Source organism: Crassostrea angulata, chromosome 2 (genome assembly GCF_025612915.1).
Source record: "Crassostrea angulata isolate pt1a10 chromosome 2, ASM2561291v2, whole genome shotgun sequence".
NCBI lineage: Eukaryota > Metazoa > Mollusca > Bivalvia > Ostreida > Ostreidae > Magallana > Magallana angulata.
In genome coordinates, this window is record NC_069112.1 from 14,130,483 (window position 1) to 14,150,582 (window position 20,100).

General features: G+C 33.1%; 3 protein-coding genes across 4 annotated transcripts; 1 reads left to right on the top strand and 2 right to left on the bottom strand.

The window, feature by feature from the left end:
- The first annotated feature begins 6,960 nt into the window (after positions 1–6,960).
- On the top strand, positions 6,961–9,134 carry LOC128173380 (lactosylceramide 1,3-N-acetyl-beta-D-glucosaminyltransferase-like). The gene is made up of 2 exons (XM_052839058.1): positions 6,961–7,012; positions 7,319–9,134. Exons 1-2 carry the CDS (start codon positions 6,971–6,973, stop codon positions 8,264–8,266), a joined length of 990 nt encoding a protein of 329 aa, XP_052695018.1. The 5' UTR covers positions 6,961–6,970; the 3' UTR covers positions 8,267–9,134.
- A 3,642-nt stretch (positions 9,135–12,776) lies between these two features.
- LOC128173924 (uncharacterized) lies at positions 12,777–13,618 on the bottom strand. Its single transcript, XM_052839591.1, has 2 exons — positions 13,545–13,618; positions 12,777–13,441 (listed from the first exon to the last, which is right to left on the bottom strand). The coding sequence occupies exons 1-2, from the start codon at positions 13,616–13,618 to the stop codon at positions 12,952–12,954; spliced, it is 564 nt and encodes a 187-aa protein (XP_052695551.1). The 3' UTR covers positions 12,777–12,951.
- A 1,393-nt stretch (positions 13,619–15,011) lies between these two features.
- Positions 15,012–20,100, bottom strand: LOC128173376 (uncharacterized). Of its 2 annotated transcripts, XR_008242492.1 has the most exons (4): positions 19,984–20,100; positions 19,455–19,503; positions 15,397–15,499; positions 15,248–15,283 (listed from the first exon to the last, which is right to left on the bottom strand). XR_008242492.1 is itself a non-coding variant. In XM_052839055.1 (3 exons), the coding sequence occupies exons 1-3, from the start codon at positions 17,533–17,535 to the stop codon at positions 15,246–15,248; spliced, it is 1,110 nt and encodes a 369-aa protein (XP_052695015.1). In that variant the 5' UTR covers positions 17,536–17,679; the 3' UTR covers positions 15,012–15,245. The 2 variants fall into 2 exon arrangements, 1 of the variants encoding a protein (XP_052695015.1); XM_052839055.1 differs by lacking the exons at positions 19,455–19,503; positions 19,984–20,100 and adding an exon at positions 16,567–17,679 and having other exon boundaries at positions 15,012–15,283.

Below are 20,100 nucleotides of genomic sequence, written 5' to 3' on the forward strand. Positions count from 1 at the left end.
TAAAAAAGGGTTATGTACATCATTTCGAGGATGATCATGATTTATAAAACACAATAACTGTCAGATTGTGTTAAAATAATTCAATAACTAAGCACAGGTACGGTTTTACTATATTTTATATAAAAGTATTTAAGCGGATCGAAATGGAATGACAGTAATTTGTTCTATGTTGATTAATCTAAAATTTAAATGATGCCCCCTTTATGCGGCGGTTGCCGGCTTTAGATATGCTTCTGTGTGCCAACATGTACATAATCGTGTGCACGGATTTAGAAAAGGGGTGGGAGTGAGGGGTTCAGACCCTCTCCCTCCCTCCCCCCTTCCAACCCCCCCCCCCCCCCCCCCGAATGAAAATTCGTTTACATCAATAGTAAAATTACGAAAAATACACCTCAGACTCCAATGCCCTTACAGACAAGTAATTGCTCAAACCCATTGCGCTTCAATGTAAGGTAATATTTTTTTGGGAAAATATTATATTTGTACTTTATTGTTTGTTTCAATAGGAAGTATACATCACAATATGCAGGTGTCCTGCACCACCTACAAGCTGTTATTTGCCTAATAAAATAAAGCAAGGGGCTTTGAAGAATAGGTCATAAAAATACATGCATGTTACAAATAACTGATCTTTGAAGTTACGTACACAACACAGGTCTCAATTGCGGGTACTAGTTTTACCCAGCTCTTCGATTTACATGTATGTGTTTTTCATATGCAGAAAAGGATTAGTTAACATGCATAAACAGTTCTTTTGTGTTGATCAGCTAAAGGGATTCATATTGTATTCTAAATGGATTATCATTATAATGTTGACCAATATAGGTAAGCATAATACATGTATAGTGAGTATTATAGTAGCACAATATTATGAGACACCAGTATGTACATAAGTATTACTTTCACTTTCTAAATAAGTGATCTCCCTTTGCTAGCATACTGTATCATCATCTTTTAATATTTAAATAAGCTTATCATCGTCACATATCCTATTGCATTTCTGTTTCTGTCATTTTAATTGCAAAAGTTATTTTTTCATTTGTCTGACTTACACTATTGAGTTGACCCCTTATTGATCCTGTAACAATTTTGTATTAAATTTGTGTATTACATGTATAAGTAAGTGTAGAGACTTATCATTTTTATATGAGTTATAAATAATTGGAAGGAAGGGGTCTTTCTTTACTAATGTATTATAATGCATCAAATACAATGTAGGCCATGACCCTATGGGATTGTTCTGACCCCATGAAACAGGAAAATACAAAATATCTTCTTAAGTTATATTGATGCATCAAATGATGTAAAGTACATGACCCCCAGGTGTTGTCTTTAGCCCCCCCCCCCCCCCTCATGAAATAGGAAATGATGAAACACTGTATATTTTGATAACTTTTGAGATCTTCATCCCTAAACCATATAATTTAATTCTTGCTCTTTGTGTCATTGCGCATCAAATTGTATTTAGACTATGCCCTCTTGGAGACACCCTAACATTCTAGAACAAGAAATAATAAAGAATTTTATATATGTAGTGTTTGATCCATGTGGGTAATTCCTAGCCTAATGATGACACTGCTTTGTTTAGGAGACTTTACAATTGCCCAAAGTAGGCGAATACAAATGCGTATAAAATTTTGTTTTTAAATATATCATGTACCCCGGTACATATATTTGTATTGTTTCTTTGTTCAAGGCATTTCAGATGGTATGTAGGTCATGATCCCAAGTGCTCTTCCTGAAATTATCAAATATCATAAAAACCATTGAGATTCCCACCTTAATCCAAAGATATTATTCCTCCTTTGGTCATTGTGCATCAGATCATTAGTGTATGTAAGTCATGACCCTAAAGGGTCATCCTGACCCCCGTAGATTAGAAATTGTCAATCATCTTTAAATTATTGATGTTTGATGATCCTATCTCTATTTAATCTTTATTATTACGTCTCCCAAATGAAATTTTGAGACTCATTGTTTTTGTACGGTTATTATTACCGGTACAGATATATTATTTTAAGACTTCTTTTTCTTCTTTCCCGCTCTGAACTTGTTTCTCAGAGATGGCTGAACAGAATTGTACAAAACTCTAGGATACAATAGGCCTGCATATCCTAGTTTGATTTTTCTCATTTGGGGTTTGACAACTACTTTTCGGGGGGGGGGGGGGGGCAAAAGGGTGTGGGTCTAACATTGAACCATACTGGAAGAATCATAGACTCTATTGTAAATTGTAACTTGAAAACGGACAAAGATAATAATATAGGTTTTTCATAATCATATGTTGACTGGCAATACATAGGGTTTTTGAGATCTGAACCTTGGGGTCATCCCCACCCCCCCAGGAATTGGACATGACTATATATCTCAGAAAATGTTATAATCATGACTCCCAAACCATATATATTCTTGTTCCTAATATCAAGGGACATCAAATGTTATGTAGATTACGGGCTCTGTTGGTGGTCCTGACCCCCCTCGAATAGCAAGTCCCTTAATATCTTCAAAACAGTTGAGATCCCTACCCTTAAACCATATATATTCTTTTTCCTTGTGTCAAGATGCATCAAACGGTATGTAAACATGGCCTTGGGGGTGGTCGTGACCTCCTTCGAATAGGAAGTGCACGAATATCTCGAAAAAGGTTGAGATCCCCACTTCTTAACCGTATATATTCTTGATCCTTATAGGGCATCAAACGGTATGTAGGTAATGGGCCTCGGGTTAAATTAAATTTTTCAAAACCGTAATGCACATGTCTAGAACAGTTCCTATAATATCCCAAGATATAATGTGTCTATCCATTAAATCATAAGAGGAGTTCTTGGATCTATGTTTTTTGAGTGATAAACGTCAATTTTCTGCTACTATTTGACTCCCTGGATGAAATTTAAATTTTTGAAACCTTATTGCACATCTATAGAACAGTCCGTATCATATCCTAGGATATGATGTGTCTATCCATTAAATCATAAGAGGAGTTCTGGGGCCCGTTTCTCAAAAAGGCGTAAATCTGGGCCTAAGTTAGTCCGACTAACAAAGTTACGCCAATATTTAGTCGGGTCTAAGTTGCGTTTCTGAAAGAGGCGTAAGTTAGGGTTTAAATGTCGAAAGACTTAGACATCTCCGCTGAGTACTAAGCATGCGCATATCGTATTTTGTTTTGCTTTGAGGCTATGATTATATGTGGTGGATCAATTCCTCAATTCATAGTACATGTAGTACCCGAAAGTACGCATGTTATACTTTACCACTGAATGTGCATAGTTCAAGCTGTTCATGACATTTTATATTAATAAAAGTAGAACAAATGCCTATAGATACTTTTCTTAACATAATGGAAATTTAGAGAAAAACAGTTGATTTGAAAGCGGCATATATAAGAGGTTTCAGAAACCAAATATTTGACAATTAAATGCATTGTAGATGATATTGAGGCACAATCTTACATATTAATTGAACGAAACAAAACAGAGAAATTAACTTCAATGTTCGTGTAAACTTCAAATATTTATAGAATACAGGGACAAGGTACAGGGGATATGCCCCAATACGTCTGCAGAATGAGAAGTATGCTTCATAGACACCGTAGATTTTTAGACATTTTCAAATGCTGGGATAAGGCTTGATTCTTTTTTACCAATTCACTATATTATTTATAGAAAATAATATGACCATGAATATAAAAGCAACCAACTGAAATCGAAAATATCTACTGTATAAATAAGATTCCATCCTCTGTTCCAATATTAAAAGAAAGTAGACAATGACATGGAAACTATTCTTGATTTTCTGCGATTCAGATGATAATAGTTTTGAAAGATATTAATAGTCAACAGTTAACAAAACAGGAATTATCAACATCTGAGGCCGGGGTCTCCCCAAACTCCCTTTCCTGTTTTTGGTTTAATCGATCGATTGCTGTTTTGGGGTTTTTTCGGGGGGGGGGGGGGGTGAAACTAATATACACCATAAACAGGGAATAAATCGCTCTGTTTAATTTTCAATCATTTCACCCTCGTTGTCAGCGGGCGAGTTTATGTTGATTTTCAATATCTAATAATAAGTAACTTAAGTAACAGCTATGACTGGGTGAAGTCACGACAGAGTGAAACTGTTTGCAGCGTAGAAGGACGGAAATTACACGGGACCAAAATAACCCTGTATACAGTATCTTGATTAAAATAAAGATATAAAAGCAGTTATCTAAGAACACCCTTAAAAAGGCGTACAAAAATCCCCTATCCCCTTCCGGATAAGACATTTTGCATCTTTGCAGTTTTAACAAGCGCATGTGAGTTTTACTTTTTCCTTATTTGCTTTGGGTTATATGGGAGGGGATGTATACAATTGTTTATATAATAAGTATGACAAACGCAGGCTAGTTAAATTTGTAAATAATGCACACTGTTGTAAAACTGCTAAAACAACGCTTTTGTATTGCAAGTTGACAACTTCGAAATAAACAAAAATCCCTTGATATACGTACATCTTAAATATGATGAAACAAAACTATCATAAATTCAAGTAATTAGAGATCAATTCAGTTAAATGAGTACAAATAAACAATGCATATGAATATGCACGAAGATCATCGATAGTACATGTGCCCCATACCTATTTTAAAAGAATTACCCCGGCCACAAATGTTGTTAAATATGAACGCAATTGATTACTTCTTCCTAGAATTAATAAGATTAATGAATTTGATTTCCAAAAATTCAAGGTGTGCATGTGAAATTTTATAATATTCGATAACCTTGACAAACGCTTGTCAACAGATCTAAAATTGATGCACACTCTGCACGCTTCTAAAACATATTTTTAAGTAATATTTTAACAAACAAAAATTGATTGTATCTAAATGCGAGTTCATAAACATTCCAAAAGACATGTAGCTTTCATACGGTTTTGTAAAGATACTAGGGGTAAAAAAATGAAAATAAGAATGCATACGTGTTGTAAAGTTTTCAGTAATACATGTATAGGTAAAGAACAAACAACCACACACAAGGAGAAATTACAAATGTAAACGTTTTGAGTTGCTCCAATTCAGAATTTTGAAATCAGTTTCGTTTCACAGGTTCAAATTTGATTAGAAACATTAAATTCTAGTTCATGCTTACTGAGTATTGATTAAAAAATCAATAATCTATTCGTACTTATATACATGTACATCTATCTTGTTGGGGAATACATATTTAATTTAAAAAAAAAGCATCTCTTTAATTATTGTGTTTATATCATTTATCGGGGTATACCAATTCTTCACACTTTAGGTAAATTTCATTACGAGTAGTAATGTTTATTACATACGTTGAATAAGGTGAGCCCATTATTTATCAAATTGATTTAATCTTAATTTATTTGGAAATAGAAACAGTTATCGAACAATAGGTTTTTTTTAAGTTATACGTACATGTACAAATATTTAAATGAATGTGAATGTTTTCTTTAATAACACATACAACAAACCAAAAAATAAAATTCTCTGTATATTTTGCCTTAGAAACAAAACATTCGCCATTTTTGTGCACAGACTAAGGACTTAGGCCCACCCATTAGCAGGCGTAGATTTAAACCCAAATTTAGTCCCGACTAAGTTTCCGCCTTTTTGTGAAACGCAGCTTAGTCTGGTTTTGAGGTTTAGTCCCTGATTTAGTCCGGACTAAGCTTACGCCTGGAAGTAGGCCTTTTTGAGAAACGGGCCCCTGGGATCTATGTTTTTTTGGAGTGATTAACGTCAATTTTCTGATACTATTTGATTCCCTTGATGGAATTTTAATTTTTAAAACCTTACTGCACATCTATAGAACAGTCCCTATCATATCCCAAGATATGATGTGTCTATCCATAATATCAAAGGAGGAGTTCTTGGATCTATGTTTTTTTTGAGTGATAAACGTCAATTTTCTGCTACTATTTGACTCCCTGAATAAAATTTAAATTTTTAAAACCTTATTGCACATCTATAGGACAGCTCAAATTATATCCTAAGAGATGACGTAGCTACTCCAAAATTTGTAAGAGGGGTTCTTGGAACCATACTTTTTTGCAAAAAATCGTCATTTTTTGTTGCCCACTGATCCCCTTAGTAAAACAAAAAAATCTGGAACCTGATCACACTTCAATATGACACCCCCAATCATATTCTAGAAGATCATTTGGCTACTGCAAAATGACGTTTTTGAAATCATATTTTTGCGGTAAAAATCATCATTTTTCTGCCATTAAATGACCCCCAGGACAAACTTGAAAATTCCGAAACCTTATTGCGCATCTATAGGATACCCTAAAACATATTCCAAGAGATGACTTGTCTACTGTTGAAAATGAAGGAGTTTGAGGAAGAAGTTTTTTTTGTGAAAAAACCTCATTTTTTACCAATTATTTTACCCCCAGGACTATCAAAGACTTTTTGAAACCTTTTTACAAAACAACATGACACCCCCAATCAAACTCCAAGAGTTCAGTTTGCTGGTTTATAAGATGTAAGAGCAGTTTAAGAAAGTAAAACGTGACAGATGGACGGACGGACGGACGGAACAGGGTAACAACAATATACCCGAACTTTCTTTAGAAAGTGCGGGTATAAAAAAGACTCTGGAATCATTTACTAGAACTTGACCTTAAGATGAGTTCTAAAAATTGATTCAAAATTGCATGGTCTTATTATTAAACAGATTATATCTTACGGGTGATATCTACATATCGTGTTTTCTGATGTTAACCATAATGGAGAGCAGATTTAAGTAAACAAGTAACAAGTATCCAGTGTCCTTGTTTAACTAGCTTAACCATAGTATAGGGCATGTAAATGACGGGCGAATATCCGTCTGTAATTTGGCAATTGCCACATTTAATGTGAGAACAATTGTTCCAATGCTAACGACCTGTTCTCCTTCCGGTGAAGCCATGTATCGAGTGTATCAGTTATATCCGTAATAAGCAATACTTAAAATTAAATTTGATGCACACAAACAATTGGACCCATTCATTCAGAGCAAATAAGGTGCGTAACCATATGATTTCGCTTCTCAATGAATTTTCATTTTAAAAGAATTATATCAGTTGAAAATAATAAAATTTATCAGAAATCAGATATTAAGTGAAATATAAAAGATACAGGTGGATTATCAACTGATTTTTTTTTTAATTCAAAATCCGCACAACGTTCATGTATATAAATCCTTAACGTTCAAGTAGCTATTTCATAGGCAAAGCGTATTGTTTTATAAGAAGTTTCTTGAACTGCAATCTTTGATACTTATTATAACCAGTTTGACTTTGAGTCTTTTTTTTCTCATTTCACCATCAGATGACCATGACGGAGCGTGTGCAATTGAAAAGTTTAACCTTTGTACAAAGTATTAAAACGTTATTTTTCATAACTGGAATAATATCAAGTGTGTATGTTTTGCTTAACATATCAAATGCAAAGTTTGACAATTACAACTATGACTTTTCGTCACTTCTTGCTTGCGGCAAAAATGAACATTCTGTATTCCTCTTAATGGCTGTACCAAGTAAAGCAGGCAATTTCAGAGAGAGGATGGCTATCAGGAACTCATGGGGAAGTGTTGTTAAACAGGATACTTCTATACGGTTGTTTTTCTTTGTCGGAAAAGAGGCTGACCAAAAAATAAATGACACGCTAACCATGGAGAAAGAAACATACATGGACATTGTTGAATTAGATATAAGGGAGACATATAAAAATCTTGTGAAAAAGATAACTGCTCTATTACAATGGGTTACCGTTCATTGTACCAACACCAAATATATTCTTAAAGTAGACGACGATGTGTTTTTGAATTTTAATCTTCTAATAAATTACCTCAGAAACAGCAAACCGGTGAATTCGATTATTGGATGTAAACTAAGAAACGCACCCGTAGTCAGAGATAAGCTTTCAAAATATTACATCTCAAAAGAGGAATACAATCCAGATATTTTCCCAGATTACGTCGGAGGTCCAGCATATGTAATATCCGGTGATATCCTCGGTAAACTTTATTTGGCTACGAACAACGTGTCATCCATTTTTCTGGAGGATGTGTACATAAATGGAATGTGTAGAGAATATATAAATGCTCTGGCAGTTGGACATCCGAGCTTTAGCTGCGTTACCAGAATTAAAGAACCGTGTGGGGGATACTTCAGGAACTTAATAACAGGGCACCCTTATTCAGCTGGGGAAATAGAACGCATGTGGATGCAATTAAATGATAATATTACATGCATAAGTAGTAAATCTTATAGATAATCTGACAAATGTAACATGTATATGATGATATTCACTTTTGATGTGTAAATATCGATATGTTTTTTAAATGAAACCTCTATTTCAATGATACTAAACATACATGTTGTCAAAATATATCTTTTTCTTTAAATTGAATAGATGATATCCCAGGCAAGCGCAGGAATAAACAATTTACATATCAATATTAAACAAAGTTAATATGTTGAACCATATTTTTTTTTTTTTGGTTTATTGTTGTATATACTTTCAGTTTGTCCGGTTTTTTTAATTACTTTTATGACATTTTTTAAAATGAAAAAAAAAACAAACCATCTGTATGGCTGGATATTTAGAGGAGCTGACAGAGGTGAAAAATCTAAGCCGACATTGATGTTATATATACATGTATGTGGTCTTATTTTATGTTGTTGTAGGATTGGAAAAACTTTTCCTTTTTAATTTCAAACAAGTGCATAGGACTTAAGTACATCTTATCTTTAAAGGACTATATGCGGTATAATGTAGTTTTTGCCCCTAAAATCTTAGTTTTTTGAAGAACTTTACAAATAAGGTTGAAATATAACTGAAATCATATTAAAAATAAATAAGTAAAAGGTAATCTTCACAGTGACGTCATAATGTAGAAATGACGTCATGAAAATTGTCCTCATTTGGTAAAACCAAGTTTTGTAGCAAATACTCGTGTTTTTGGATGGTTTTTTGATTGGGAAACATCTAGCACAGGCTTGCTCAAATACCATCTGTAAGATGTGTATAATTAAAAGATTAAAAACATACGTTAACATGGTATTTGAGCAGACCTGCGCTCTATACTTCCAAATGGAAACTATAAGGAAAAAATGACAATATTTTCATTTTTTTTATACGACGCTATTTAAAAATTGGTTAAAATTGGGGGTACATACCAAATATAGTCTTTTTGTTCTTCTAGGTCAAATTGCATCATAATTTTTATTATCATTGTCACAAATAAGAATTTCAGATTAAAGATGTTTTTATTGAAATGTGTGTGTGTGGGTACCACCCCCCCCCCCCATTCAACTTCCCTGTTTTATGAATAATACACTCTGTAGCTGCAGGACTGTAGCTCCCGGTCTAAAAAAATTCGGATGGACGACCTGGGAGCTACAGTGCCTCCCATAGTAAAAAACTGCAATTTACGGCGCACAAAAAATTGCGCTAGTTTTGGACTTATTAACCTTATTTTCACACAAATTCTGTAAAAAAAATTAGTACCATTAAATTCTTCAGCAAATTTACTACTGACATCGTCACTTAACTTGTCTCAGATTTTCTCTTAACATGAAAACCGACCTCGGAAAATGAAGTATGTTTATTTACGTCGAGATCGAGAGTCGCCATTTTTAAATGTAAACAAACTTGCACCACTTCAATTCACAGGGCTGGTGACTATCAGAAGTAAGTGAAGTGACGATATTTGTAGTAAAATGTCCGAGGAATTTTTTGTACAGAATGTGTTCGTAAATGAGATTAATCAGTCCAAAACTAGCGCATTTTTTTGTGCGCCGTAAATTGCAGTTTTTTACTATGGGAGGCACTGTAGCTCCCAGGTCGTCCATCCGAATTTTTTCAGACCGGGAGCTACAGTCCTGCAGCTATACACTCTGTCAATCATATAGTAATATATTTGGACAAAAAATATATGAGACAATGTAATATTGCTTCAACGCTTTTAATATGATATATTGTATCATATGATATTGTTATATAAAATATTGAATATTGTGATACGATATTGTATAATATGGTGTTGTATTATATAACTTATAATACATAGTACATTGTATTTTATCTCAAACACTTGGTGTGTATACAACCCGTGTGCTAAGCCCTCGCTTTATCAAACAGGCGATGCTTTATTAAATACTTCCGGTCCAAAATATTTTTAACACAGCCTGCACTCGCTTGAATGCTTCAGTTAGCTAATTTTTCAAAATTTTCCTGAATATTTCACATGTACAATTTCTACTACCAAAATTGATTTAAAACGAATTTGTCGGAGACAAATATCAAGGAAAACACATACAGTCCCTGAAACGTTCTACTTTCCCATTTTTTCGTCTGGTCACCGTGCGCTCATCGTGCGTTCACTTGTGCTCTCCGCTTCACATCGTTTGCGCTCACCCTGTGCTCACTTTGCGTTCACAAAAAGTTCAGAGTTTGTTCAGCCTTCACTTATCGTTCAGTCCGTTTTCTTTCATTTTCATTCGGAACTCCAAAATGAAAGGATCGGTCATTGTGCTTCACAGCAACATTATAAAAGAACCCGTACATAAAGGTTGGAGAAAACTGATATTACTAATAAAACATCATTTTAATAAGAAGATTGAGAAAACTTATATTACTCATAAAACACCGTTTTAATAAGATTTAATCCAAAGAATTTCAAGTACACATTCTTGAGGAGATCCATATTTTTGTTGCTTTTTATGACTTCATACAGCGATGAATTGCTAAACAATTAATATTTATTGATTCATTCAAATACTTCAGTTTTTTGTAAACAGAAAAAATCAATCAACGAACGATTCCACACCTATAGAAATAAAGAAAATAATAAACAAGCATTCTGAGAGTATTGCATAAGAAATACACGTCCTCTACCGATTTGTATCGTGTGAAAGCAATGCACTGTTACATGTATAGCAGAATATCATTTCTTACCGTCTCAACAGACCAACCCGATAACGAACCCGATTGTATTAATACAAGAAATTTACAACACAATGCTTGACACTATTTTACAGAACTTATTTCTTTGTAATAAAAAATAAAAGGAATGGCACAAGTAATGCACGATATTATTACTGACAACATTCTTTCCTCGTTTATTTGATACACAACGAGCCCGATAACGAACCCGAACATTAAAAAATTGAAATATAAAAAAAATTAATTTTCTCGAAAATATGTCAACTAGACGTTACAAAAGTGTAAACTTGATCTGTAGTTTGACATTTTGAAGCTGTTCAGCAAATTTCATATTATTCCTCAAACGCATAAAGAAAAAAACTGAAGTGGGACATACAGTCAGACAGACAGGTGGACAGACAGACGGACGGACAGACGGACGCAGAGGAAAGCTATAGTCCGCTCCGGTGAAAACCGGAAGGGGAATAATAAGAAACGGGCGTTGTATTTGTATACTTTTCACGATTCATTTAATTCCTTCGACAGGTCTAGGCAACCACCGTTTTTGGAGGATAGATTTTATCCTCCAAAATTGGAGGATAGATGCTTGCGCCCCGGGTGGATCTTTTCAGATGAAAGGCAATTAACTCTATTTTTACAAAGGGAGTTAATTATGAATAAAAAATAATTATTAGACAATTAAAATATCACCTTATTTAGCTATCAATTATTATATCTATTGATAATATTTAATAAATAAGTTTAAATAACTGCAGGGCTAATTTAAAGAAAAATATTTTATGTGAAGACTCACATTTTTTCTTCAATATTCAGTATAATTGGTATCTATAAATGGTATCATTTTGATTAATAAAAACAATGTATTTTTGTGTGAAGGGTTTTAATTTAAATGATACTAAATAAGCTGTAAATTAATCAGAATAAGAGCTACAAAGTTCCTACAGTATATGCAAACATTTACTTTGTACATGTACAATATAGCAGATCAAGATATCCATTATGAGACTCTAAACGTGCATGAACTCATTTATGTTTGAATGAGGAATAAACATCACTATTTTGCTATTTTTATTAAATGTACAGATGTAAATAGTCAATGTCGTTTGTAAAACTGAACACAGGAAGTACACACTTTCAAAGGATATTGTGAAAATACTATACATGGAATTTCAAATCGCCGCATACAATCATTAGTTTATTTCCTTAACTTTAATTTTCATGTGGTCTGGTGCTTGCAGTTTTTCATGAAAGATATGCACGAAGCCTTTGAAATATACACATGCTATCCCCAAAATACGGAGGATAATTTCACCCACAATGCAAAGTGATTTTCCATCTCTGGTAAAAATTGGCAGCCATCTTGAAATTGAGCTATCCTCCTAAAAATGAGGTTGCCTAGACCTGTTCGATTTCCGATCACAAACGTATCTATGCACGGCAATAAACTGAACAGATCAATTTAAGAATTCAAAGCTAACTATGTATATATAAATATATAGATCAACAATAAAAACAGACAATCTATCAATAAATGCAATGCTTTTAAAATGATTTATAAAGTAATTGTAATTTTCCGAATCGTGTTAACTTTACATATTGTAACGTGTCTGCCTAAACACGCTAATATATATTACAGGTCCCCTCAGATAGCTTGCTAGGGTGTTTGATTTTTATGATAACTGTTTAAGATGTATAATTATTTTCCTTGTCGCTTCCCTAGCGTTTATTGATTCAAAACTCAATTAAATATAAGTATTTATATGTATGGGCTCTAGCCGAACTCTATGCGTCGCTCCGACGTGACCCGTCTCTTTTATCGGTCGCTTCAAACAACTCGTCGCTTCTATCGGTCACTTCAAACCGACCCCACGAAGCACCTTTTTTCTGACAACAAATGTCTACCCGCTGAATCTAACAAGCAACGCTCACGAACACAAAATATGAGATACTTGGAACATCAAAGAGTCGGGCATTTGCGACTTCAGAGTGTCTCTCGGTACTCATCACTCATTTTAGTCTGCTTGCCCGGCTACATTCCTTGTAGATGGCTCCAGATTGCTACTTTCGATACGAAACTTCTGATTTTGATTGGTTTCTTCGGATCTGCGTCCAGTGAACAAGACAGGTTGAGTTTTCTTCCTCACTATTCGTCCGATTTCTAGATCATTGTCTTCATCCTTTGCCTTTGACTCTTCCTCTTCATATATCCCACTACAAGATCCAAATAGAACTTCTTCCAGGTTGCCAGGGTCTTGCATTTCCCATTCACTTGGGCTGTCATCTTCTAAACCTGGTGTAGTGAGTATGGATTCGATCCTTTCTGGAGCTTTCTCTACAGACTGAGAGGGGCTTAACTTCTGCTTCTTCGCCAGTGGCTTTACTGAAGCTGGTTGAGCGTGTCTCTTCATGTGTTTCAGAAGATAGCTGTTCTTCTTAAAGCGAGCTCCACACGTCAAGTGACCCGCTGGTCTTTTGTCATGACAATCCAGGAAGATGCACTTCCTTTACAACAATAGATACAACAACTTGTAAAATCTCTAACCCTGTGTCCGTGTCTTTTACTCGTCTGCACACCAAATTGTTCTCTATAGTAAGTATGTCTAACTGTGACCATAAGGAGCGTACAAATACGCTTTGACTAGCTATCTCGCGAAACTTTGGCTTCTTTTCCTTGCCCATCCATTCGTTGACTAATTATGCTCTTTATCTTGTATTGTCTTTATGTAAGGTTCGTCAAAAGCGAAATCTTTACCATCTGCTTTTGCCCTTCGAACATGCGGCTCTTTGTTATCATCAATATCATAGCTGCATTGCCTACAGGGTAGACGACTTGACGCGTCCGCGTTCAGATGTTGTTTTCCTGGTCTGTGTTGTATTTCCATATCAAAGGTAGACAACACTTCAAGCCACCGAGTTAATTGACCCTTGGGATTCTTGAAAGTAGTTAACCATCTTAATAAACTATGATCTGTCCGCAGAATGAATGAATTTCCTCCCATTGATGTAATGCTTAAAATACTTTGTAAAATACACCACAACCAGGAGTTCTTTTCTTGTCTTGTAATGTTGTCTTTCCGACTTTGATAGAACTTTACTAGCAGAAGCAATTACCATCTCTTTACCTTCATGAACGTGTGATCAAAGAGTCAGGGGTTTGCGACTTCATAATGGCTCTCGGTACTCATCACCCATTTTCATTTACCATTTATGTTAAAATATTTCGCCGATCATTTCAGTCGATTACTGTTAAACTCTTTTAATTACTATGGTTAGGGGACATATTGATGTAAATGTGTGTTTAAACAATAAATAAAAGTTGGTAATCTCTTTTTTTGTTATAATACATATATCTAATGAAAACAAAAATATAATCGCTAATTTGTTTATTTACGTAATTGTGTACGCTCCGCGTACGATTTAATATTTCTGATGCACAGGTATTTAAGTTACCTCGCTCTAAAGATGATCGGTTTTATGTTTTTAAGACATTTTTATTATTACATCACTTGATTATTCGTTGAAAATGTTATTACTGTCTTAAGGTTGTTTTTTAACTGTTATTCCTTAACATAAGTGGTATTGAATAAAATACAATAGGATAAATATTATTTGTGGGATATTGGATAAGGTAGGATTGTTTTATCGACTTTCACGAAAGCATCACTGTACATTTAGTTCATTTGACATTTTTCCTGATTACCGACGAAATACAATATAAGGATAACCCCCGAGGCACTCCGAACAAATCGTTCATCTAGCGTTTACAAAGCGTTCATATATTGTTCACCGTGCGTTCACCGTTCACTTTGCGCTCCGTTTTCGCTCTGCGTTCGCTCATCGTTCAAGTAGGAAAGTAGAACGTTTCAGGGACGTGTAAATGTGTATGTTAATGAACTAACTAACTAACAAGCATTCGCAACTTAGACTATGTCAATACACTTGGCTATTCAAGCATTTCGCTTATATTAAGAATCTAAGAGAAAATATTGTTTATATTAGTATTATTTGTTTACATTGATACTCATAATTTGTACCTCCGACTGAGCATATAATATAGCTATCCCACCTAAAATTAGAAAATGAGAACTCAGATTTAAAAATAATACCAATAGGTCTTGACCTTCAAAACATGGCTATATATAAAACACATTTCATTGGTTCCTTGGTTATGAATAATTAACTTGCTATAATCACTAATAGCAGAGTAAAGACTATTGTACCAAAGGGCAATAACTCTAACTTTCTCCCAACCAAGAAAATGAATAAAATGAAAGATAACTCTTACCGTCTGTACTTATAGTCTTTTTCAAAATGTTGAATAACAGTGATCCAGGTTGGTTGTATCTGAAATAAAATAAATAAGAGATAAATAAACATATTACCTTTATATAAAAGAGAAAACAAATACTGTAAATAAATTTATGTACCAAAAAGCAGTGAATGCCAAAAAAATATACCTTTTATAAAAAGATTTCCTTCTTGTATGTCAATATTGATCTCTCTCTCTGTTAGTTCAAACTCATTGCCTTCCTTCTTCTCTTTATCATCCCAGTACACAACCTGAAATATAATTTATAGAATTATAATCCTGCCCTTATCAGGAAAATATTTTATAGTTCAAGTACACAGCCTAAAATATCATTTCTTGTTCCAAAATTTTTTCTATTCTTATTACTTGCACATAATATTTGCAATTAATTAAGGCATGTGGCTAATTCGTTCATAATTACATATGTGAAGTACTGTACATTTATATCAAAATGAATTTACCGGTAACTGAACATTTAGGCAACACACCTTACACCAAAAACATTAATATGAACAAATAACATTCAAAAACATGCACAATTAAGACATAAACATACAACCAATGATGATGAGTAGTGAATGCATCATGATGAAGAATTAAACGTTTACTGATGTATTTTCAAATAGATGTATAAAATTATACATGTGTAATAATATATCAAAATATTAATTATTACAGAGAGTGGGAGGTGATTTTCTTTTGTTTTTTGCACACCACCACCCCTCTTTTTGAAAATCATGAACATTTTCCTAACATTTGGGAGATATGATTAAAATATAAGCTAAAAAGTTAAAAACTAAGCCTGTTAGAGTATGTAATTGTGGACAAAGTTTAAATTAAATTTGTCAGGAGAAACAGACTGAAAAGAGATTCATTACATATATGGCAAACAATTCACAATATTTGTAAAAAAAAATAAAATAAAAATCTTGATGCTTTCTTCTAATAGGGAATATCTGATAATTTTTAGAATGGGAAACTGCTTAATATGGATTTTATTTACACCTTAAAAATCATTCTTTTAGTCGTAGGTGGTAACCATATAGAAATGCATATTATATACAGTATTTTTATAAAAATATTCTCTAATTATTTACTTCGGTGGACCCTTTACAGTGTTGTTTTATTATAAAGTTACCATTTAAAAGGCCCTTTGGGCCCCTTGTATATTTATTTCAAGGATGTTTTACAAAATTCATAATGTTATTAAGTGCCATGCATATAAGTTTAATGCATTGATTATATATGTGAAACAGTGTAAACTCCTCATTGTTAGGATGAAATACTTGACGTATTTGAATATCTGATATTCAATTACTTTGAAAACACCATCTTCGAATCCTCTTATCTCTCCTTCATACTCTTTATTTTCTCCATTCTCCAGTGTCCATGTGTGTATGATGGCTTTGCCCACTAAATCACTTGCTTTGTATTTCGGTGTATTTCTCCTTAACATTATTAGTTTTGTAAGATTTTGTTGTAATTTGCTTATGTCATATATTTTGCCTTTTGATGAGAATTGTAAAAGTTCTTTATAATTTTTGTCGATCTCAAACACTTTCTTGTATATGTTTATTTGTTTTTTTAGGCTTTCCATTTTCCCCTTTTTGGTTCTCAATTTTTCCACCTCCTCCTTGATCTTTTCTTCACTCTCCCACAATCCTACTGTTCTCATGTCCTCTATTGCCTTGTCAATCTGATTAACTTTTCTCTCCTTCTTTCTCTTTGCTTCATTCTCTTTTTGTTCTAAAATCTTCGTTTGTTTAATAAAAAGTTCCTCTTGTCTCTCTCTGTCCTGTTTCATAAAAACTCGATTTTGTGATCTTGCACTATCTATAATTTCCTGCTGCTCTTTCGGATCTTTATCTTTAAGCCAATTTTCTGTTCTGTTGTTGGAATATAAAATGCAGCTTTCTATGCTGTTGACAGTTGAGGTAGAAGCTGCTTTAAGTTTAAAATCCAATTGTCCCATAAGTCTTTCTAAACATATATTATTAGTTGAACATGAGTTACATTCAGGTAAATCACCTTGATGAACATTAAAATACTTCCCTCCTTTTAAAAATTCATGAAACAATTTTGAAACTTTGCTTTTTAAAACAGAACATAAACGTTTTATAAAAACACAAGTAAGATCGTTGTTAAGCGAAGTTTTAAGTAAAAAATCAAAGACACCATCATAAAAACAAGGACCATAAAAAAGTGAAACTTCGTTATTCAATGCTAAAATAGGGTTTTCTACCAATAAATCTAAAACATATAAAAGTCTCTGGAATACACTGCCCATAAGTAAAATGTTTCCAACTTCTGTAGCTTTAACAAAATATGGTTCAGTAATAATTTTACAAATAATACCCAGAGCTCTCAGTAGAGTTAAAAATGTTTTGTTTTGCAAGCATAAAACAATAAAATTCTGAATAAAATTGTAAGAACTTTTCAAAGAATAAAAATACTGCAATATATGTTTATGCATAGAAAAAGTACCAGCAGCATTATAAAATAAAACATTAAAACGGTTACCTCTAATATTTACAATTGGAATATTTTCCACACCATGGTTTTTCATGTAAACCTGTAAAATATTTGGGTCACCTGTCCCATCTTTGTAAAATAATTTTGACACAGATTTTAAAAGAAACAAAATAAAAGGCTCTCTTAAAGAATGGGTATAGCCAGGAAATTTAAAACACAACTCTTGCTCAATATTAAAAATCTCTTCAATGCATACATCAGAAAACTGTAAAAGGGGGTGAACAGAACATTTAAAAGAATGTACAGCATGATCAATGTCTCTAGCTAAAATATTATTAACTTTCTGCTCTGTCGCACACCTGTCAGTCATAAAACATGAAACGTTATTTAAAATATTCTCACTCTCACCCTCTTTCTGCGATATATCACATAAAATTTCTCTTGTTACATCGACATAAGTCTCACCCTTTCCATCACACACCTCTCTCACACCTGCAGACAAAACTTTCTCACCAGTATTAAATTGAACTCCATAAAAATGTTTTCCCTTTTTTGTAGTAGCGTCTCTATGCATTGTTATGTTACAATTATTTTTCATTTCTTCATTAATTTGATTTCTGGACACAACACCCATTTCACTTGTAAAAATTGCTGCTGTACTTTTGGAGGGAAGATTTTCAACATTGATATCAAATAAATCTAAAACACATTGAATTATTGGTCCAATATGAACCAAACCTATGTTTCTGCTTCTAAAATTGTAGTATAAGTTTCGTAATTTAAAATTATATGGCTTCCCTTTCCCACTCTCCCTAAAATCAACATTTTTTTTTACATGTACAAAATCATCATCAACATTTTCATTTTCTTTCTGAGACAACAAATAATCAATTTCAGTTTTTAACTGAGCAATCACATTTTTTATGCTATTACACTGTACACTTTTGTCATTTTTTTGAACATTTTCTTTTTTCTTCATTTTTTTTATGACATTTTCTAATTTTTTTATTTTTTCTGTTTGTTTTTTTTATTTTTCTGTTTGTATTTTTTACATTAAAAGACCTTATTCTGTCTTTGAGACCTGCATTTTCCCTCCTCAAATGAGTAATCACAATGCTCTGCTCAGATATTATCTCCTGCAGCCTTGTATTACATGTATCTTCCTTGAAATTCTCTTCTCTCTCCATGGATGAATTCGACTGTTTTTCTTCACATCCACTTCCATCACTTGAGGTTTTTTTCATATTGGGTAACTCAAATATATTGTTCACATACTTGTTCAACTTCTCTTTGTTTGTGTATTTCTTAAGTTTTTCTATTTCTTTCTGAATTCGCTTCACTTTATATAATAAACTTACTCGGTTCACCTTCGAATATTCAATTTTTAATCTGTCGCACACTTCATGATGTAGACATTTCATGAAGTTAGCACGGTCTTTGCGCTTCAAATATATTTCACTAACATTTAAGTACGTAAGTACCATGATTATGTGCAAAACAGTGAGTGTTATCTGAATTTTTACCATAAATGCTGTGCAAAATGAAATACCAAACAAAAAATGAAGACAGACACACAAACATAAAGTAAACAAAATGTACAAGACAAAGAAATATACTAAAAAGAAAAAAATAAAGAAAACAAACCAAATAAAATAATATGAAAATGATGAAATGAAAATATCAGGCATAAATTGGTTATGCATATGTAATATATATATAAATATATGTATTTACCTTCTATGGAAAAATTCAAGCACTGTGTCACTCTTTACTCTCTGAAGTCCTAAAATGATACAAATAAATTAATAATTTTTTTTAATGAGAATATCGTTGTCAATCTGCCTTCTTAATGACATTATGTTTGAAAGAATATCTGAAGTATAAAAAGAAATGGACTATATCAAGGGCAGGTAATTAGATTGAGACCAAATTACTGTGTTGACCAATCTACTTAGTTTTAAAAAAAATCGTGCAAAAACGTGCAACATTACAGAAAAGAATTTCAATTTCAATAACCATCAATAGCATTTGAAAAATCATTTAGCATGTTTAAATGGATGCTACTTCTTATCTAAGTCAAGAAATCACAAAATATACAAATGTATTGACCTTTCCTGCGGATATACTTATATTGGTTTTATTATTTTTTAAAGAAAATTAGCAGGTTTTAAAGGGTTCTTGGCAAAGCACATAGTAAACCCAAACACCAACACAGCTTACACACCACTGTCATCAACATAAGAGTCCATCAAGTGAAACTTACCTCGATCTATCTATATGATCCAATCTCCGTACACTATAGCATGCAAATATGGCTACCAGGTGCCTTCCGGTTGTTACTATTTTAAGATTAAGATGGCGTTAACTGGAATAGCTATAT